Genomic DNA, 22,967 nt, shown 5'->3' with positions numbered 1-22,967 from the left:
GAGGCATAAACCTATAAATCTGGAAGCCTGGATGTGGGGAACCACTTCTTGTGATTTTGGGAATTGTAGCCCAAGCCATGAGCCAAGTCCCCGCCCCTCCTCCCTGTCCCCAGGGAGGCTTTTAAGTCTCAATGGAAAACTGGAAGGCTGTGAGACCAACAGGACCGAAAGCCACTCAGAGGAACAGGAATTGGATTTAAATGATGCATATTATGCTTTAGAGCTTGCTCCACTTTTCTTATCTCTTAGTTAACTATAAACAATCTGTAGCTAAAAATGTAGGAAGCCTTGTACCTAATGTCAGCATGGCATTGGGATATTTAGCAGACCCTGACACAGACTGGTCGCTGTGTTCTTTACATTGATATTTGTAATCAGTGTTAATTGTAACCAAGCACCTGAAAGCATATTGATGATTCATAAGTCTCGACCTTGTATCTCCTGAACCCCCTCCTCAATAAAGGGCACAGGAGATGGAAGTTCTGGGCTCTTCTCCCCTAGAGAGATTAGCCACCTCCCATCCCTTCAGACAAAATACGGTGTCCTGGATAAATCTGTTCTGCTGTGGTCATGAAACTTCTGCAGGACAGAGATTCCAACTGAGCCGGGGTGTTGGAGGCAGGACAGCCTCACCTGGGTTCTTCTGCTGGTTCTGCCTTTCCCTCATTGTATGATCTGAAGTGTATTACTTGGCTTTTCTGCACCAATTTTCCCTTTGTTGTAACGTGAAAATAGAGAGCAAAAGAAGAACATTTAGTTTAGCTACTGTCTATTATGAGCAATCAATAACTGTTATTATTATTATTATTATTATTATTATTATTATAATTATTACCATCTCTTGGTAAACTGTTTGCTGGTAGTCTTGACATTTAAACTTCATTTTAAGCCATTGGCATTTAACACCTCATGATACATTTTAAAAGATAAATTTCCATTTTTTTCTTCTTTGAAAATGCTTTTTTTATTTCTATTAGCCTATTATTTGAATACTAGTCATCTGAATCCATATTAGGTTTTGGTTCATGAAACTATTTGATGTCCATTTAATCACCAAGTTGCATAGGTCAAGATATGAGTCCATAGTTGAGGTAACTTTACCAATGTGTTTCTGTACTTATATATAATTGAGCTGGTTTAATCTAATATCAAATAAAAATTGTTTTAAATAATTAAGTGTTCTTTCCTTTTTATCTATGTTTTAGCTCCAGCCTGGCAATTGCAACCTTTTGTCTGTCTTCTCCCTCGTCCGTCCTCATATTGACATTAGTTTTCATGGAATCCTTTCACACATCAATACAGTTTTTGTATTGAGAAGCAAGGTAATTAAAATATTAAGATATTGTCTTATTATGTAAGATGAACACTTCATACTACTACTGTTCCAGAGGGAGAGGTAGCTACTTTGTCATTGTAGGAGATAAAGAATGTATAGTGAAATCAACAGCAAACCTCAGATGGAGTCTTATTTCAAAATGTTATTGATTTTTGGTTTTCCTGAGAATAATTGGGACTCTGTCATCTGATCAGAATGAACAAAAGTAAGTGTTGAGAATGCCTTGCTGGGTCAACCCCGTTTCACATATTAAACCAACATCTTTTACTCCCCATGTAGCTACAATGTCCTACTTCAGAAATCAGAAAAACTAATAAAGATTTTTTTTTGTTTTTTATTTAAAAACTTCATCCACTTCCTTAAAGTGCTCTTATTCTTGGTTCCATTTTTTGTGGGGAAAAAAGAGTGATAAAATATTAATTCGGTTGATAATTTAGGTAGTCCTCAGCTCTCACAGTTTCTGTCTTTGGATCGGTAGAGCAAAGATGTCATAGAGTGCCCACTTCAGTCTTCCTGCAGCACCCCGCAAAGTCCCATGTACACATACTTTTTGTATTTGGAACTATTCCCAGTTGCTCTGTGAATGCAGGGCTGGGGAATGGAGAGGCTTGGTTTATTCTTTGGTAAGACCTGGTGGTATATGTTGCAACCATACAGGAAGATCAGAAATAATCATAGAAGCTTTAAATAAGTATGTGAACAGTAGCACAGCTACAGTCTTTCTGTGTTTGAAGAGGTAGCCAATTCACTTGTTTGCAGTGTTTGTAAGAGAACCGCTGTGGTTATGCCCTGGCAGAACTCTACTGAAATGTCCTCCTCTCTTCTAATTGGTGCACTTCTCCTTTGTGTTTTGGTGGGAAATGAAGTCTGTGTGTGCTTTTTGGTGATGAATTGTTAGGTAGGGAGAAAAGCTCTAGTTAATGGTTATGTCTTGCCTTTTCAAGGAGGGGTTGCTGGATGTAGAGAAATTAGAATGTGAGGATGAACTGACTGGGACTGAGATCAGCTGCTTACGCCTTAAAGGTCAAATGATCTACTTACCAGAAGCAGATAGCATACTTTTCCTGTGTTCACCAAGGTAATAAATTTTAGATAAATTATAATGAATATAAGTACCCATCTTTAACTAACAAAAGAATTTAATAACATTTATTCATCATGCCTACATATTCTGAAGTATAATTCAATTTTACAACTCATAGTATACCTCTGTAACAAAGATAATATCACTTAACATTTGTAATAAACTCAGAAGAAATGATGTATTCTATTTTATTTGCCATGCCTTAAACAATTTGCTTAGGGTTTATGCCATTAGATCATCTTATAGCTAATTTGCATTTAGCTAATTCTATAGCTTTGTACTTTTCCAAGAGGCATCATGCAGAAAAGTAATTCTGAAAGTGTCTAATATGATGGCATAAATGATTTTTATATTTGGTACCAAGAATGCTTTTAAAATTGCTTTTGGGTTTGAAGTATTTTATATTTAAAATATCTAGCTAGATACTTTAATCAGGATACACTACTGAAACTATATTATTTATTAAGTTGAAATTGATGTTATTTGCAATAAACATCAGAGAGAAGTAAAACTGTAGGTTGGTGTTTTCCCAATTCAATAAAGTATTTTACTAAAATGTGCATGGGAATTCAGAATACAATAACAAATCCAAATTTGCTTTAGAACAATAGAAAAAGAATTGTGGAACTTGTTGTAATGTGATATTTTGTGTATTTATACCTTTCTATAACCTAAAGGTATACATATTTTGGTGGGTCACTAGCTAAAAAAATTTATTTTAAGTCCACCATGATCATTTTTCATTTAAAGATACTGCCAAAATTTCCAAAAATTCTAATGGACTTTATAACACCTTCTTTTAACATATTAATATAATATTAAAGACTATGTAAGACTAATGATGATTTTTTCCCCTGAAAATATATACCATGAAAGTAAAAGAGACAAAACTAAGGAATATAAACTCTTTATATTTTTAAATTAATAACCTACATTTGTCTAATTATACATTTATATGCTCTCAATAATGTTTTTTATTTCTGCCTCTTCCAAAGTAGAGCTTCAGAAGAATGAGAGTTTCTCAATAAGGACAATTTCTACCCATGGTGATAAAGGTTTCTTTGGAAACAGAAGCAGAAAATTTGGAGTGTATTTGTTAATTACCACATGCAGAAATTGGTCACAGAGTGACACATTTGCAGGCTGTTGTGTGGTACCAGTTCGCATGTATAGAAAGATTTATACACACATTGAATTAAAATAGAAGTTGACTATCAGCAGTTTTACTTCTAAAATAAAAAATTTCAAGATGGTTAGATTAAATGTAGACAAAAATATTTATAGTTTATTAAAATAAACAATTAAAAAAAAGACATAATTTGATTAAGTTTTCCAGCTCAATCTGAGCATTTGTAACTATTGTTTTTAATTTTAAGTTTATAATCTTCTTTTCCTCTGCTCACAGGCAGATGTTTTATACCTTTTAGCAGATGATTTGGCCTCTTTCCAGAAGGTCTATTTCTGCAAGTGAGCTTTAACTGACATATCCATTTTAACAAAATCTAAAAAGATAATGTGCTTCAGTAGTAAACTATTTGATCATTTTTTGTTTTTATATTGGCATGCTAATTTTTGCTTTGATTTATGGATATTTCTGCTGAGACTATTATAGGGAGACATTTTAGTAATCCAAAATTCTTCAGTAAAATCTCTACTCAATTATGTCATTTTAGAGAAATTATTATTGTGAATGCCCAGAATTATTTTGCATTTAAAGAATTCAAACAAATTATATAACTTTAAGACATTAAAACCAAAGATTAAGTTTTTTAAAAGCTACTTTTCACTTATCAGATCTTCACTGAATCAATAAATATTGTAAAAATAACAAGTTGCAAAGATGCAAGTTTAAATGCTATTACAAATGAATGAGAAAATTAGTCAAAGAAAATAAAAGTAGGAGAAATTAGAATTAGAAGTAAGAGTAGCATATAAACTACATGTCAGAAAGTCATAAATATATAAAATACTTTTGAAGATGGGTCCTAAGTCCAGTTGTAAACTTTTAATCATCGTGTCTAAAATGGAAAAGCAACCAGTTACAAGAGTCACAGGATCCCTAAGGAATAAATGAACTAGTTTCTCAAAGGAAGCACAAATATCCCTGTTAAAGTGAGTAAAGATAAATTGTTTTTTCATCTCTTGTTAACAAGAAAAATGTGATAATAAATTGCAGCCTTGTGCTAAATATCTGAGCAGGTTTCATAAGGCAGTTTTCTACATTATCTTTCAGTGTAGGCTGATAGCATCAAAAAGTGCGATTTGGACAAAATGAATTTTAAGTTCACTGTTCTTTGGTAGATTTTGAAATCTCCAGAAGAATGAAGTCATATTCTTTGTATGAATCTCCAGTATTTTTCTTCTGCAGCCTGAGCAGCGTTAGAATGCTAGGAGATGGCAGGATGGTATTTGACTGACAGTAATCACGGTTGGTATTGTTATGTGAGGAGTTGGAATGACTTTGCCTCATTTCTCTGGATGACAGTGTGATGAACCTGGACGATTTAACAAGGAGAGGTCTGTATCTGAGTGACATCCCTCTGCACGATGCCACACGTGATCTTGTTCTTTTGGGAGAACAATTCAGAGAGGAATACAAACTAACCCAGGAGCTGGAAATCCTGACAGACAGGCTGCAGCTCACGTTAAGAGCCCTAGAAGATGAAAAGAAAAAGACAGACACGTAAGTCGGTAACATTGTGGTTGAAGAAGGGCATGACTGTTAGGCATCATCTACTGTGACTCTACTACAGTAAAGATTAATAATCAGACTAAAAAGGCATGGGGGCCATTGCAGCTCTGGAGTAGTAGATTAGCTCTTCCACATCACTCACAATGAAATTATGCATACAGAAATAAATCGATCTTAATGGTGGTGGGAATATGTCTTCTATTTTGAAAGAATAAATGCCAATACATCTCTCTGAAAATCTTCAGAATAATTCAAATGCTTAAAATCCAACTATCCATTCTTTCCTTTATAGAATAAATATGCTCGGAGCATCCTCTATGTGCCAGAGGCTGGCTAAGTTCTGAGGGTTACACTCAGTGCTGAATTTAGAGTTGGTCATTATATTTGAAAAGATTTCTTTTCATGGACTGAGTTATTTTAGAATTTGGCTAATATGAATCTGACAGATTGTAATGTCATCTGTAATGACAACAATCACATCTGTGAAGACAAACACTAGCAAAAAAAATTGAAGTATAAAGCCATTATTATGTTCTATGAATGGTAGATTAAATTAGGAAATATTGGGCAAATAACATTAAAGTAAGAGTTCATTTTCAAGTAATTCATTTAAACAAATATACATCATGCATACTACTTGGACTTGCTTGCTATATTAATCAAAAGCATTACACCACTGATGTTCAGAAGACATGTTACACAGGGCTTTACATGTTCAATTTTAACATTTATATGCATATAATAGGAGGGTATTTTGCTGGAGAATTGAACTGATCTGTCGTACTTCCATAAGAACTAGTCCACTCTGCTTAAACACCCAGAATCTTGGTAACAACATGACTTTCCATACTTTTCTCACAATGACGCATGTGTAGTTGCCCAAGGATGGATGCTGCGCCCACACATAAACACATCAGTTAACTATTATTGATAGTGTAGATGGAATAGAGAATGCCATGTAATGCCTGTCTTTATCCATAGCTTCTTCGTGCACTATCTTGGCCTTTGTATATGAAGGTGAAAGCTGTGTTTAATTTTTTTGAGATCACTTAACTTTCTCACAATTCTATTGAACCCCTTTATTTATTCACATATTTTGAAAATTTCAGAAAGTAGGTGGGACAGGCAGCTCAAATTCCTTCCACTGCTTGAAAAACAACCCAAACTGTACATTTTATTTGTGTGATATAACTTTATCCATGAAAAATATCACATTTTGTGGAGCTGGTAAAATAATCCTAAGGACTAAACTTCAAAGTCATATGGGTTTGTAAGTTTGACTTAGTATCCTGCTCTGGCTGTTATATTAAAAAACCACCTAGGTTTAGGTTTTTATTTTTATTTTTGGTAGACTTTTGTTTCTCAAGGTGATTTAATTATAAACCCTTTACTATTCTTTTTTTAAGCCAAGTAGTTCTTCTGTTCACATTTAATCTACAAATACAGCTTTAAAATATTTTATAAAATTTTCTCTGTTTGAAAGTTAAAAATGAAAGACTAGGGAAATCCCACTAAAGCTAGGAGAAATAACAAGAGCTCATCTCCATGTTGTACATTAAATTTAGCACAGTCTGTCCTCTGACTACAGAGAAGAGAAAGGGGGAGGCTTTATTCTTTCCTCTGAGCCTTCATTCTGAGAGCCCCAGTGTCTCCCTGGTTTCTGCTTCTGTCCTTGTAAATCCATCGGCAATCAACCTTCTGTTGTGTTTATCATATGGTCCCTCATGCCATTGTAGTGGTCTCAGTATTGACTATAGAAACAAAATCTTTTCTTGTCTAGACCAAGGGCCACCTGTCTTACCAGTTTTTCCTCAGGAGAGTGAGGCATGAATAAGATTGGAAAGAAATCTGTTTCTTTCAATACGGTAGTCCCTCTCTATATTGCGGTTCACTTATTGCAGCCTCACTGTATCACGGGATTTTTAAAAATAGTATATTTAATTATTTGTCGTGGATTTTTTGCTATATCACAGGATTTTGCGGTACTGTATACATATGTTGTTAAAGTTACGTAGTTTTAAGAGTGTAGAATAAATGTAAGGTTCCTACTTTGCAGGGGGATCTGGAACGTAATACCCGCTATAAATGAGGGAATATTGTATTACTTTATAGCAATTGAGATCAGTTTCTTATTCCAAAGATATAAGTGTGCTATTTATATAGTGTTCCAATGTGGTAATGACAACTTCTGTACTGAATATCATAATAGCAGGGTCAGAATACAGGACTACAGATGAAAACTTTGACTTTTCTTTGTTTTGTCTAGTGTTTGTTTGGCTGATTTTGATTTGGTTTGGCCTTGGGGACATTTTGTTTTTATTTATAAATGTGGTTAACATTTGATACCAGTTTTAGAGATTGTCCTATAAGAATCCAGGCCTTTACAGTGAATGACATTGACGTTCCATGAAATGGCCTGTAGCAGCACAAAACCTATTCCCAGCATTTCTTACCATGGCTGTTTTCTAATCCCGCTAAACAGTTTGCTATACTCTGTCCTTCCTCCATCTGTTGCCAATGAGCTGAGACACAAGCGTCCCGTGCCTGCTAAAAGATATGACAACGTGACAATCCTCTTCAGTGGCATTGTGGGCTTCAATGCTTTCTGTAGCAAACATGCCTCTGGGGAAGGGGCCATGAAGATTGTCAACCTTCTCAATGACCTCTACACCAGATTTGACACACTGACCGACTCCAGGAAAAATCCATTTGTGTATAAGGCAAGTCCTGACTGTATTGTAACGCAGTGCTGTTCAGATCGTGTCCTGCAGAGGCTCTGCAGGCGGTTCTCTAACTGTGGCCTTGGTACACAGTAAGCCTCCATGTAGTCAGTACTTATTGTCTTAAATAATCACCTCTTCTTACAACATGTTCTCTTTCTTGTAACCAAAATGAATGGAGCAGTTGATTCCCTAGTTAAAGTGAAATTTTCAGCAGCTTTTCTCTTCATTTACTTTAAGAAATCTGTGCAAGTTTATCATACATAGTATAAGCACGGCATTCACTTTAGTGATCTATAAGAGACATTTTTACTGAAAAGTATAAGTGCTTTGTACGGTAAAGAAGTCACAGAGCATGAGAAGATAAACATGCATAATGCATTTCTGCCCTTGGGTTTCAGTGACAAACAACTGTAATAGCGGAAAAATTAAGTCAGTGGAATATCACTTCATAAAGGAAAGAATGTTAACTACATTATCCCCAGGCATCTGGGGTAATATAAGTGCCACAAGAACTATTCACTTTATAGTTGTTTTCTGGGTACACTGTAACACTCGATGAGCACATCATAAAAATAAATAGTTAGTGATCATGATAAATCATTGAATTTCAGGTCTTGTGCCATCAAACCATCACTGTTTTAGAGGAAAATAAGACAATACATTGTTCTACTGAATTATAAGGGTATCTGAGGTGAGAAACCAGAATTTACAAGTGGAAAAATAATGCTGAATCTACACCTTCCTAGAATTAAAGACCTTAAATGCCATGTGTGTAAATTTCAAATAATTACCAAGTTTTGTGTTGTTGGAGAAAAGTTTAAAGTTACTGATAGCCTTGGACAAATATTTTTTGTATAGGGGGAGCAAATAAAGTGGTTATGTTTTTTTCTAACCAATCAATACCTAATGATATGTGCTACATTAGGTGGAGACTGTTGGTGATAAGTACATGACAGTGAGTGGCTTACCAGAGCCCTGCATCCACCACGCACGGTCTATTTGCCACCTGGCCTTGGACATGATGGAAATTGCTGGCCAGGTTCAAGTAGATGGTGAATCTGTTCAGGTTAGTAAATAAAATAGATATTAAAATAGTAGTAGTAGACCTCTGTAGACAGCTGATTCACATTCTTGACCAGGCAATCATTAATTATGTACAAGGAAGGGCATCTTCACAACAGACTGAAATATTTTAAAGATCCCATTGTATTACATTCTTTCCTAGAGATGGCAAATCTCTTCACCTATCTGAAATTACTGTCTGTCCCATGTATTGGAAGTCATGACAATGATATAAAACCTTCTGTCCCTTCTGGTTTTAGTTCTTTTTTTGTTTGTTTTTGGTTTTTAATTCTCTTTCCTGTGTCTCATGTAAGTTGTCAGATTCACATCTTTGGAATCTTTAGACTTTAGAAAAGGAATGGAAAACAGATTTTCGTGAGGGTTTTGATTTTGTCTGTAATACATCTGGAGTTTTCCTAGGGAATTCTTATGATTTTTGTACAATGATTTTACATTATTCTTTAATATAAAATAAGCAAATATTAGTGTGTTAATTATTGAAGTTATTGAGGCAAAGTTTTGATTTCTACAGATAACAATAGGCATACACACCGGAGAGGTAGTCACAGGTGTCATAGGACAGAGGATGCCTCGTTATTGTCTTTTTGGAAATACTGTCAACCTCACAAGCAGAACAGAAACCACTGGAGAAAAAGGAAAAATAAATGTGTCTGAATATACTTACAGGTAAGAGAACATGCCTTTGTATTTACAGATTTGAAAGGAAAATATCTGCTTGCAGGTGGTTTAACTCTCCAGGTGATTTTGTTTCCTTTCAGTCCTTGTCACCATCACTCTCGGGATTGTTTTATTTTGTATTTGAGAGGATTGTGTCATTATTTCCACTTTAAATCATTTCATGACCTCTTAGAAATTCCTGATATGATCATTGTTCCTAGTATCTTGAGTTAAGTACAACTTTTGTGACTGCTCTTGCTCTGTCTCTGTTTCTAACTTTGGTACATGGCGCTTTCTCCATGCAACCATTTTCCATAATTCTTTCTCTACACCCTGTCCTGTCTTTCAGATGTCTTATGACACCAGAAAATTCAGATGCACAGTTCCACCTGGAACACAGAGGCCCAGTGTCCATGAAGGGCAAAAAAGAACCAATGCAAGTTTGGTTTCTATCAAGAAAAAATACAGGAACAGAGGTATGACTAATCAGAGCCTCTTTTTTTTTTTTTTTTTTCCCCCAAGACAGTTTCTAAATATGGGAAGCTGAATCATAATCACTGAAAATATGTTTTATTTGAAAAGAATTATTGCTTTTAGAAATGAACTTTCAAGTAAAGCAACAGAAATATTGCACCATTAATGAGCCAGTTAGAGCAATAAATACTTCTTAGGGGATACTTTTGGTTGCCGGCTTTTGAAATTAAAACCAAAAGCACTAGATGGGAAGACCTGTTCTTTTGTCCTTCTTCTGAAATCTGGCTCAAACATAACTGAGGTGAGAGGGCTATGAAGGGAACCCCCCTCCCTGGCCTTGTTCCCTCAGCTCCCCAAGCTCTTGTGAGAGTACTGTCAGAGTTTCTTAACCATGACATTTCAGACCTTTCTAAGGGCCAAGCTATCTCCAAGTATACAGTAGTCCCTCACTATATCACGGTTCACTTAGCGTGGCCTCACTGTATTGCAGATTTTTAAAAATATTATATTTAATTATCGCGGATTTTTGGCTATATCGTGGGATTTTGCAGTACAGTACAGTAAACGCTAAAATAAATGTAAGGTTCCTACTTTGTAGATTTTCACCTATCGCGGGGGGCGGGTCTAGAGCGTAATACACGCGATAAGAGAGGGATCACTGTAGTTGTTCGAGGATCTTTGGAAATCCTGGTCCCTTGTGCATTTTTCCCAGAGAGAAGAGTGATTTATAATTTTCCAGAATCTATTATAAATGATTTTGTAGGGAAGCTTTGGGTTCACGGTAGGACTGTGATTGTACTCTAGCCAGAACCCATGTGCTAGAGTGGATCTTCCAACACTGGCCTCCAAATGGGAATCCTGTGGCTGCCCGTGGGCGGTACGCACGGAGGTCAGGCCCCCCCTTTTCCCACTCGCAGTGTGCCGCGTCAGAAACTATTTGACACCTTGTTCCCCTATTGATGTATTGGTTCTTTAGAGGGCGTGAGACTACTTGATTACATTTCTTTCCTTATAGGTATACATTCCTTAAAAATGCTTTTAGAGTGTCACAAGTCCTAACAGGAATGGAATGGCAAGTTTTAAAATATTTATTTTTATCTTTCCTCTGTTTTCACTTTAACTAATCTACTTACAGGGTTGATATGCTTACTGATGTTTTCTGATAAGTTAAACTATACCTCAAGTGTTGGTCATTGTAGTTGAGTGGCCCTTTTTCACCCAGAGTTATGGTGGCAATGCCTTTGAAAAACCGTAGCTGTGAATGTAGACCACACTTTTATAGAAAACAATTTTTCCAGGGTACTATAAGCTTTATTATATCACCTCTTTCTTACTTTTCTAAGGAAACAAGGCAAGATGATAACTGAATCTTGGACTGCGAGAGGAAGACTGCGATCAGCTTCAGTAACCCTCTAACACATGGCAAGTGTAGAGCAGTTATTACCTACGGACACAGATTCTTGCTTTGTCTTTCTCAATTATCCCAGGCCTTTCTCCTAGGTATATCTTTATTCATTATTCCACTGTAGCCCTGCTTTTGATTCTTTTCAAGGTTTAATATATTATCTAAAGTTCAGCTTTAGATGTGGATGATATGTGCTTCATGTGTTTTAAAATCTACTACAAGCATTACTAAACATGGTAATTGGTAAGTAGTAGGCACCCAATAATTATTTGTTGAATTTAATTAAATGAAATTAACAGTTTGGCCTTGTATATACAGACCATGGTGTCCCAAATCTGTTTCGCACTCCATATATATGTACATGTATATTTTAATGACTATAATATATAACAAACTTTATATCATGTTGGTGTATATCACTATAGAAATCATTTTCTAAAGGAGTGAATTGTAAGTTTTAGGGGGAAAAAATGTGATTTATTTTCAGACTACCAAAATAAAAATTAACTTACTATGCTAAAAAAATAGTGACTATTTTAAAGGATGTCAGTTTCCCTTAAGAAATATAGAACACACATTTCTGTTATTAAAATATTTGGTTGCTCATTCAAATCATGTGGTAAATTATAATTCCTCTAAAATGCTATCATTTGTTTTGTGTCCCTTGTATTAGATCTCATTAACTACATTCAGCTGTTACAGAAAGCTGCAGTGTTTCCTATTAAGCTATTACATTAGCTTTTGGATACGTATTAGGGACTCAAACCACTTCCAAGAATAAAGCTGGGACACTCTGTGAATCAGAGCCTTTAATTCCCAAAAATGAGCTTCTTTTTCTTAGATTAGAATGATGTAATTATATCTAGGGCATCATGTTCAGAAAACTTAGTTTGATTGCAACATAGAATGCATTGCTATTGCAATAATTGGCCTGTTGTTCTTAAATGTCTTGATAATTTATTGATATCTACCTTTATAAAATATAGTGCAACTACTTTTGTGTAAAAATGTTTGTCAATTTAGTATTTCATATCAACACATCGATATATGTATAAATGTTCCATGTTATATGTAAAAAAATCTGCAATAAATTATTTTTTTCACTTGTCTCTCAACAGTTTTTACTTTAACAAAAGTGATATAAATGTTATTTGTCATGTTATTAATGCTATTTTTATAAATACATTTTATGATTTTACATATTATAAACTTTAAATTAATTTAGACTCATTGCTGTTATAAAGTTTAATGGCTCCTCTTAGATATACATAGTCTCAAATGCTATTTTTCTTTAGAACCAACAAAATGTCAGAAACAAGACTAGACATGGCAAGGAGTGAGGGGGAAGGAATACACAGATACACAAGCAATGACATCAGCTCTTGAAGTGTTCACAGTCTTTTAGGAAAGAAAAACACATATACAAACAATAAAATATGTATGATGTTCATAGTGACAAAACATATTCAAGATGATGGAAAGACCACTTAGAGAATGAGAGATGAAAGGGAGGACAGGGTGGGATGAGAATAAAAGGAGACAGGGAGGCCAGTTGGATTTTATGATGGTTTAGTTTAAATATGAATTAATGCCATGGAAGCAAGGATCTGCAACTGTTTTAGTTGCTGTGGAGGAGAAAGGGGCTGTAGACCAAACCTAACAAGCTCAGGGGAGGCATGGCAGCCTTATAAACTCAGAGACAGAAAGTAAATCTCATAGGGCGGTCTGAACATAAAAATTCCTAACTAAAAGTGGGCCATGGCAGGTAGTCATGTCCTAGGCCTGTAGCTTCTTTGACAAAGGTCAGTCTTTACCTTCGGTGAGCCTGTCTGTTGTCTTTTTGCATCTAAGATAACATACCTCAGAAATGTCAGAGTAGTCTGTTCTTCCAGATCCTTAGGGCACACCCACCTCACCAGAGCAAGAGGTCACAGAACTCTTCATTGTTACTTTATTTCCTGAATACCATCTCCATGTGCTGTAAATGTTAATTATTAACTATCCTCTACCCACCAGTGTAAAAACAATGTCTCTCCATTTTATTTGTTACCCAATTCCCGAGATTTCTCTGCTTTGCTTTCTCCTACCCTCTTAATCTAACACCAGTGAATTTCATGTAACCCTCCTGAGTCTCTTCCTTTGATTCTAATGTATAAAATAATCTGCGAAACTGTCATTCTCCAGAGCATTTTCTCATTTGTTGAGATTTTACTTCCCAACAATTGTGGTCATTTGGGCTCAAATAAACTCTTGTAAGACTTTTTATTAGGCTGAACGTTCTTTTGTCAATATAACCTGTATTCAGTGTCTCTAGTTTATCTCCTGTTTAACCCTCACGTGCAGCATGTATTCGGTGTGTCAAGTTTGCTTTGCATAATGTTATCTTTTTGATTTCTAAATTTAGTGAACACTAATCAGTCTGTTTCACTGCCCCTGACGACTACTTTATGCAGACTTTAAAAAACTTATTATTGTTATTTTTTTCATTGTGTATGTGAATTTTTTCCCCCAAACATTTTTTTTGGTGAGTATTTTAAAACATAAAGAAATGTTAAAGAAATTGTACAGGGTATAAACATACGCCTACACCTAGATTTTATAATTATTAAAAATGTACTGTATTCTGATATTTATCTTCTAGCTTTCTGTAGTCTGCAGGATTGAAAGATTTTTCAGGATACAATTCACATATTATAAAATTCTCTCTTTTAAGGTGTCCAATTTAATGGTTTTAGTATACTGACAAAGTTGTACAATCAGCTAATTGCAGAACATTTGCATTGCCTCAGAAAGACACCCATAACTAATTAGCAGTCACTCCAAATTAACTGCTTCCCCCAGCCCCTGACACCCACTAATCTCTTTTCTGTCCCTAAGGATTTGCCTATCCTGAACATTTGGTATTGTGCTATTGTAATTTATAATAAGAAGTTACAATATGTTTGATCTTCCTTTCTCCCAGTTTCTGGCACAAGTTTCTGGAATTTCTTAAGTGATGAAAATGACAAAGTTTCCTTTGCTATGTCGATGATGACTTTGGGAATACAGTAGTCCCACTCTATATTGTGATTCACTTATCATGGCCTCACTGTATCGCGGGTCTTAAAAAATATTATATTCAATTATTTATTGTGGATTTTTCACTATATCGCAAGATTTTGCGGTACTGTATACGTATGCTGTTAAAGTTACGTAGATTTAAGTGTAGAATAAATGTAAGGTTCCTACTTCGCAGGGGGGTGGGTGTCTGAAACATAATACCCAGGATGAGTGAGGGAATACTGTATACCATAAACCTAAGGATGGAGCTTGTTTCCAGTGGACCAGCCTGGGTTGAGAGGGTTGGAATTTTTAGACCCTCCAACCTCCAGGGAGGGGAGAGAAGCTGGAGTTTCAGATCATTACTGACGGCCAGTGATCTGACCAATTATATCTATGTAACGATACATTCATAAAAACCCTGACTAGAGCAGTTTGGAGAGCTTTCAGATTGGTGTATGTGTGAAGATGCAGAGAGTGGCACCTGGAGAGGGTACAGAAGCTCTGCGCCCTGTCCCCGTACCGTGCCCCATCTCTCTCTCCCATCTGGCTCTTCCTGAGTTATTTCTTTTTAAGGAAGGAAACTATTTCTGAGTTTGTGTGCCATTCTAGCACGTGAATCCAACCCAGATCAGGGGTTGCGGGAATCTTGTATCTACAGCTAGTAGATCAGAAGCACAGGTGGTGACCTGGATTTCCAATTGCTTCTGAGGTGCGGGCACTCTTGTAGGACTGAGCTCCTAACCTGTGGAATCCGATACTATCTCCTAGAAGAGTGATTTTCTACTGGTGTGCCACAAGAGTTTTTAAGACATACAATACCTGACTATTTAGTCAGGGGCACTGACCTCTTTTCCCTTAGATTGTCAAGTTAAAAAAAATTACAACAGCCAACACAACAATAGTTGTTCGGTGTGCGTGAATTGAAATTATATCTTTTTTTTTTTTGTCAGATTGGCAAAAAGTATATTTTTGGTGGGCTGCAGAATTTTAGTATTTAGTTAATGCGTGTCATAAGATGAAAAAAGGTTGAAAATCACTGCCCTAGAAGATAGTGTCAGAATTGAGTTGAATTGTAGGACACAATTCCTGAGAATTGTTTTGTGGCGCATTGTTTTGAGGGTGCATTGTAAGTGGGTGCAGAATTCTTAGAGAGGGGAAAATAATTACTTAGCTACTTACCCCTAAGTATGTTTCTCTTTTTGCCACCCTCACCAATGGCTCTTAGAACCTCTGGAGGGCAGCAGAGAATGTTGCTTAGAATGCCAGTCTGCAAAAGAACAGTGAAGGACACAGGATGTCTCATAGACGTGCATTTCACCTTCTTGGTTCCCAATCGATTGAACTTCCTGTATGCAACCTTGACTTCATTTCTTCCACCAGCCTAGGTTCAAAGGAATGTAATACAAATAATTATTTCTACCTCATATAACCATTTGTGTTACATGAAATTTATTCACACGTACCTTATTCAAAATTTCACCCAGATATTTCCTGTAAAATCTGTAGGAAGCTATGTAAATTGGTTAACACAGGCAATTTGTAATAGAAGCTATTTGTACAGAATTATTGTAGGCAAACTAGGTTGTAGCTAGTTTATGTTAAAAGCTATGAAATACAAATCAGAAAGTACTGTTTATTTACAAGGAGAATATTGGAGAACCCCTTAGTTTGCACTAATAAAAAATGCATTTAAATGTTATTTTCTTGTTACTTCTACGTTATTGGAGAGAGGAACTAGTATAGGATAGAGTAAGAAAACAAACCGAAACAAAGAACACTGGACAAAGAGCCAAGGGTCTGAACCCAGTTCCTGCAAGACCAGCCCCACAGTCTTGACAAGTCATTTACCTTCTTGAGATTCAATTTCTCCATCTGCAAAAAAAGGAGCTGGACAGGATGTTACCTAAAGTTAATTCCTGCTTCAAAATTCCACTATCTCTTTGGTAAAAATTCCAGTGCAGTGATGTTATGACTTTGGCCTGGCCTTTTTGGGAATACCTAGAAAGACGATCTGAACTCTTAGCTGTACTTCCTTTAATATTCCAGGAACACTGAGTAGATTGAATGAGGGATTTTAAAGCTAATTCTAAGAAATAAAAAAATTCGAGGTAAGACACAGGCTAAGACAGCTACTGACTGTCTTGGTCCTGGGCAATTGGGGCTCTGGTTGGGAGGAAGCAGAGTGGTCCACAAGGAGGGAGAGGTTCATATTCTGGAAACTGAGGCAAGGTTAAGACAGCACCTGAGGAAGTGTCAGTCTTAGGAAGTATGTGGAATTCAAATTTACAATCTGACAAGAAAGGCTAGAGGTCTGTCAAAACAAGCTAGTAACTTTGGGAGTTATGTCTGAGGTCCAAAATCTTTTGCAGGGTGCAGTTTGTGTATGCAAAGATGTTTTTGAAAAATATCTGTTCATGATTTTATATCCTCAATTTTAAGTATGGAACAGGGTATTAGGTAATAGGGTGGTTGTAATTCCTTGATGCATTAGGATGACTGTTTTCCTCCAAAAGCAGAATATTTTTTAAGGCTCTTCAGAAAACTTCAAGATGGTTTATCTGTCAGCATGGTTGAATAGAAATACAGTATCAGACATAAATGCAAGTCTCATATTACATAAAGTTTCAAATTTACAAATGTCTAGTAGCTACACCAAAACAGGTGAAATTGATTTTAATCATGTTTTATTTAATCTAATATATCTAAAAATACTACCATTTCAACATGTGATTGACATTAAAATAATTAACAAATGAATCATTTTACAGTCTTTATTTTATCCTAAGACTTTGAAATCCAGTGTGTATTTTATACCTGGGCAGCACCATATGGGAAATGATTCTACCAACAGAAGCTCAGAAAGAGACTTTTATAGAACAAGGACAGTATTAATTGGCTACAGTTTAAAAACCTAGGTTGTTTGTTTTAAGTGCCCATCAGTAGGTGAGTGGATTAAAAAACTGGTACATTTATGCAATGGAATACTATGCAGCAGAAAAAAGTAATTCCTACATTTGCAACAGCATGGTTGGAACTGGAGACTATTATGCTAAGTGAAATAAGCCAGGCAGTGAAATACAAATACCATATGATCTCACTTATAAGAGGAACCTATTGAACAAAATACACTAATGAGCAAAATAGAACCAGAGGCATAGAATCATGGAACAGACTGACAGCCATAAAAAGGGAGGAGGGAAGTGGGCACTATTTGGAAGAAGGTGAAGGGATTAGTCAAAGAACATACATGAAGGACCCACAGACATAGACAACAGTGAAGGGAATGACTATGGAAGGGGGCTGTTGAGTGGAGGCATTGAACTGAGGAAAAATTGGGACAAGTGTAATAACAATAAAAAAACTACTCATCTAAAAAACTAAATAAAAACCTAGGCTGTTTGTGATTGGTTGTCCTTATGTTTCAATTTCCTAACCATTTATAGGCATGAACTTAGGGTTGTTTATGTAAGCTGTCAAGGAATTAGAACCACATCAATCGAAAGGCCTCCTTGTTTAATTAATTTGACACCAGCCCCTTTTCTAGTGCTCAGTGGTCATATGAAGCTGGTGTCTATCATTGGGCAGTCCAGGTCTAGATATAGGAAACTGAGTAAACCTTACCTACAAAATGAATCATCATCTTAGATTTTTGACTGTTTTGTTCCCTTCTTGTCAGTACATTGAATCATACCTTGTTATTTCTAAAAAAACAAAACAAGTATCTGAATAATTGAAAGGGCAAATTATCATTTGATAAAGAAACAAAGTATATGCTTATAATCTTTAATTCATAATGTGTCATTTTGAATAAAAATTTTATTTTTAACTTAAAAATTATGTACATATAGACGGTGATAAGAAGAAGAAGAAAAAAATGAGTCTTCAGGGATTTTTAGAAAGATTTAATAAAAAGAAAGAAAACCTTTTTTATAAGCTGCTAATATTACCAACTTACTGTTTTGAGATGAAAAAGGACCTTGCATTTTCACTTGAAAATTCTTTTGCAAATTTTACAGAAGAAGCAATTATAAGGCTTTAAGAAGCACTTATTATCTTTTGACAAAGCTACGATTCTTTATAAAAAAGATCTAACTCATCATTCAGTTACCACCCACATTCCATTTCTCTTTTTCATTTGTATTCTTGTTAAAGGTTGTTCTTTCTCTATTCACTCAACCTACTATGTCTGCACTTGACAGGAATATCAGCAAGGCATTAACTAAAAAAGAATTATGCAAAAGATGATTGCTAGAGTGTTTGCATGCCTGTGTACATGAATAATTTTTACTTGATCTGTGCTTAACAGAATGTACCAGAATTTAGTGGAAGGAGATGTTCCTATTGGATGGACTACATGCCCTTCTCTGTGAGTTTACCAAAAGTTCTTTCTAATTTATGAACTAAAATTCTTTAATAAATCTCTTCGCATTTCTTAACATGTAAAGGCCTTTTTTCAAAGTTATTTTTAAAATAGTGTTCACATTACTATAAAAGTTTCAAAACTCCTTTTAAAAATGTACATCTCGTTAAGTGTTGTGCTGGATTGTAACTGCTAATCAAATTTAGCGGGCATGAAAAACTTGAGATGAGAGGTGATCAGAATCCCTGCTGCCCCTCAACTCACAGCAAAATCTACACCACCAGATGACAATTGGGGAGCAACATTAAAGTCATCCAGGGCCCCATGTGCCCAACATTGGTGGGAACATTTTGCATGTGTTTAATCCTTGTAGCAACCCACTGATTAAATCTTATTATCACCTCCATTTTTGCATAAAAGGTCAACTACAGCACAGAAAGTTTGGGTAACTCACCAAAAGGAAGAGAATGAGTTGAAAAGTCAGGAAATAATTATACACACAACTAATGCCAGATCCTGTGCTTCCAGACAGTATCTTCTGATCTCTCAAATTATATATAAGCAAAGCAGTTGGCAAGTGAACTCCTGGTGAGTGTTTTAACATGAGATGATTGGGTACCAGGGAACAAAATTCTAGTTAGGCAAATGATCCAAAGTATAAAGAAGATATGGCAGGTGGAGTGGGCCCTAAATCTCATGACGAACACTGAAGAACAGGCTTTGGAGGCCTGGGGCACAGACAGAGGGCCAAAACAGGCCTAGCAAAGGGAACATGATAAAACTTTATGTGGAGGCAGCAATCATAAGGATGAAACAAGAGAACCCATATAGTATTGCAGTAGGAGAAATGTCATAATAACAATTGGTCCCTTTTAGTATAAAATGCTTATATGCTGCCTGAAAACCAGATTGGCCATAGACTATGTATTCAGATTGTGTGACTGATTCATTTCAATAGTGAGCTCTGATGGGCTGTGGAAGCAGGGAGAGAATGTCATTGATTGTGTCCTTCATTAAGTATTGGCTAAAAGTGCTGGCTTTCTGGATGTAGACAGAATCCTCTGGTCAACACTACTTTCTTAAACCCTGCCTCTATCAGCTGGCATTTTCACTTTATTTATAGAGATTACTAATCAGGGGAACTTAAAATTTTTTTCTAAGACTTTTAACAAGGTCTCCCAGAAATATAAAAGAAATGTCCCTGATTTCCCATCCTAAGTTAGTTTTGTGCTTCCATAGTACCTGGTTATAACCAATTGGCACATTTCTGCTTAATTTTGATGACTTGTTTTTTTGTCCAACGCCCTGTGAGAACCTCATGTCAGAGACTGCATGTCCACTCATGAGTCTTAATAGTACAGGAAATTTACCAGCGCATTATAAAGACATACAAATATATTCAGGACATTTGAATGCTCACTAATGGAAGTCATATTTAATTAAACAGTATACTGTGGTGTTAGCATATGAAAACATTTTATATTGTTGTTCTATTACAGTTGTTCCCCCAATTTTTCCCCCATTGCTCTCCACTGCCTTGCCCACCTCCCTGCCCCTACAGTCAATCCCCACCTTATTGTCCATGTTCATGGGTCATTTATACCTGTTCCTTGACTAGACTCCTTCTTTCCCTCTTTTTTCCCCCTTCCCCATCCCCTCTGGTCACTGTCAGTCTTTTCCTTGTTTCCATGCCTCTGGTTCTATTTTGCTCATTTGTTTTGTTAATTAAGTTCCTGTTATAGGTGAGGTCAAGTGGTATTTGGTTTTCACCACCTGGTTTATTTTACTTAGCATAATACTTTCCAGTTCTACCATGCAGTTGTGAAAAGTAGGGGTTCCTTCTTTATTTCTACTGTGTATTGGTCCATTGTATAAATGTATCTCAGCTTTTGATTCACTCATTTACTGATGGGCACTTAGGCTATTTCCAGCACTTGCCTATTGTAAAGAGCACTGCTGTGAACACAGGGATGCAGAGGTTCTTTTGAATTGGCGATTCAGGATTCTTAGGGTATAATCCCAGCGGTGGAATCACTGGATCAAAAGGCAGCTCCATTTTTAGTTTTTTGAGGAAATTCCATACTGTTTTCCACAGTGGCTGCACCAGTCTGCATTTCCACCAACAGTGCAGTAGGGTTCCCGTTTCTCCACATCCTCGCCAGCACTTGTTGCTTGTTGATTTGTTGATGATGGCCATTCTGACCAGTGTGAAATGCTATCTCATTGTGGTTTTTATTTGCATCTCTCTGATAACTAGTGATGTTGAGCCTCCTTTCATATGCCTTTGGATTCTCTGTATGTCCTCCTTAGAGAAGTGTTTGTTCAGGTCCTTTGCCCATTTTTTAATTGGGTTGTTTGCCTTCCTGGTGTTGAGTCATATGTGCTCTATTAATTTTGGAGATCAAACCCTTGTCTGAGGTATCATTGGCGAATATATTTTCCCATGTGGTTGGTTCCCTTTTCATTTTGCTGATGTTTTCTTTAGCTGAGCAGAAGCTTTTCAGTTTGCTGTAGTCCCATTTGTTTATTCTTTCTTTTATTTCCCTTGCTCTAGGAGATATATCATCAAAAATATTGCTGTGTGGGATATCTGAGATTTTCCTGCCTATGTTTTCCATCCTGAGTTTATTCTGATGTGTGGTGTAAGGTGGTGCTCTAGTTTCTTTTTTTGTCCAGATCTCCCAACACCATTTATTTATTTATTTATTAAAGTATATTATATTGATTATGTTATTACATAATTTTTTCTCCCTTTGCTCCCCTCCACCCAGTACCCCCCTTCTCTCCAGCAATCCCACCACCCTCAGTTCATGTCCATGGGTCATGCATATAAGTTCTCTGGCTTCACCCTTTCTTATATTATTCTTAATTCCCCCTGTCTATTTTGTACCAACCGATTATGTGTCTTAATCCCTGCGCCATTTCCCCATTTCTCCCCTCCCCCCTCCCAGCTGATAACCCTCCAAATGATCCCATTACCTATGATTCTGTCCCTATTCTGGTTTGCTTAGTTAGATTTTCTTTTTATTTTTTAGATTCAGTAGTTGATAGTTGTGAGTTTGTTGTCATTTTAGTGTTCATAGTTTTGATCTTTTTCTTAAGTAAGTCCCTTTGACATTTCATATAATAATGGCTTGGTGATGATGAGCTCCTTTAACTTCACCTTGTCTGGGAAGCACTTCATCTGCCCTTCCATTCCAAATGATAGCTTTGCTGGATAGAGTAATCCCGGTTGCAGGTTGCCTTTCATCACATTGAATACTGCTTGCCAGTCCCTTCCTGCCTGCAAAGTGATTTCTCTGAGAAATCAGCTGATGGTCCTATAGGCACCCCCCTGTAGGCAATTCTCCGCTTCTCTCTTGCTGCCCCCAGGACTCTGTCTTTATCTTTCACCTTTGGCATCTCTATCATGATGCATCCTGGTGTGGTCCCCTCTGGGTCCAGCTTGTCCGGGACCCGCCAAGCTTCCCAGACCTGTGTGTCCATCTCCTTTGCAAAATTTGGGAAGTTTTCCTCATTTTTTTCAATTCTTGCTTCCTCATTCTGCACTGGTTAACTGTTTTTCTCTTCCTCATATTCCAAATCATTGATTTGAACCTCAGTTTCCTTCCCTTCACCATTGGTTTTGTGTGAATTTTTATTCGTTTCACTCAGCATAGCCTTCACTTCTTCTTTTATGTGTTTGCCATACTCAAGCATATCTGTCAAGCCTGTGAGCATCTTTATCACCAGTGTTTTGAATTCTGCATCTGTTAGGTTGTCTGTCTCCTTGTTTGTTAGGTTGGTTATCTCCTCATCACTTAATTCTCCCACAGGAACCTTGATCCGTTCCCCCTTTTGGGCCATACTTCTCTGTCTCCTCATTCTGACAAGCTCCTGTATTTGTTTGCCCCTGCATTCCAGGTAGAGCTGTTGCTCCTGTTATGTTGTAAGGGTCGGAGCCTTAGGGATTCATCAGTACAGAGTGACCTGTTTCACCACGTTGTGGCACTGCATGTGGGGGAGGGATCTGAGAGGGAACAATGCTGCCTTCGCAGCACTCACCCCTTTTTCAGGCACCTCTCCCACTTCCGCACCAGACTGGTGCCCCTCTAGCTGCTGCCCTGGCCAT

The 22,967-nt window shown here is 36.5% G+C and overlaps 1 protein-coding gene across 1 annotated transcript in view; it reads left to right on the top strand.

Moving 5' to 3' along the window:
• GUCY1B1 (guanylate cyclase 1 soluble subunit beta 1) overlaps window positions 1-12,557 on the top strand; it is a 33,362-nt gene extending 20,805 nt beyond the window's left edge. The window contains exons 7-14 of the mRNA XM_090288814.1: window positions 1,206-1,322; window positions 2,281-2,414; window positions 4,906-5,103; window positions 7,595-7,832; window positions 8,761-8,901; window positions 9,430-9,584; window positions 9,925-10,051; window positions 11,393-12,557. Coding sequence (XP_090144940.1) covers window positions 1,206-1,322; window positions 2,281-2,414; window positions 4,906-5,103; window positions 7,595-7,832; window positions 8,761-8,901; window positions 9,430-9,584; window positions 9,925-10,051; window positions 11,393-11,416 — 1,134 coding nt within the window. The 3' untranslated portion in view covers window positions 11,417-12,557. The remainder of the gene's footprint in view (window positions 1-1,205; window positions 1,323-2,280; window positions 2,415-4,905; window positions 5,104-7,594; window positions 7,833-8,760; window positions 8,902-9,429; window positions 9,585-9,924; window positions 10,052-11,392) is intronic.
• The last annotated feature ends 10,410 nt before the right edge of the window (window positions 12,558-22,967 follow it).

Source organism: Furipterus horrens, unplaced genomic scaffold, assembly GCF_987537825.1.
Source record: "Furipterus horrens unplaced genomic scaffold, mFurHor1.1.pri manual_scaffold_10, whole genome shotgun sequence".
NCBI classification, from domain to species: Eukaryota; Metazoa; Chordata; class Mammalia; order Chiroptera; family Furipteridae; genus Furipterus; species Furipterus horrens.
The sequence above is the reverse complement of the archived record's forward strand: the minus strand, read 5'-3'. Positions and strand labels throughout refer to the sequence as shown.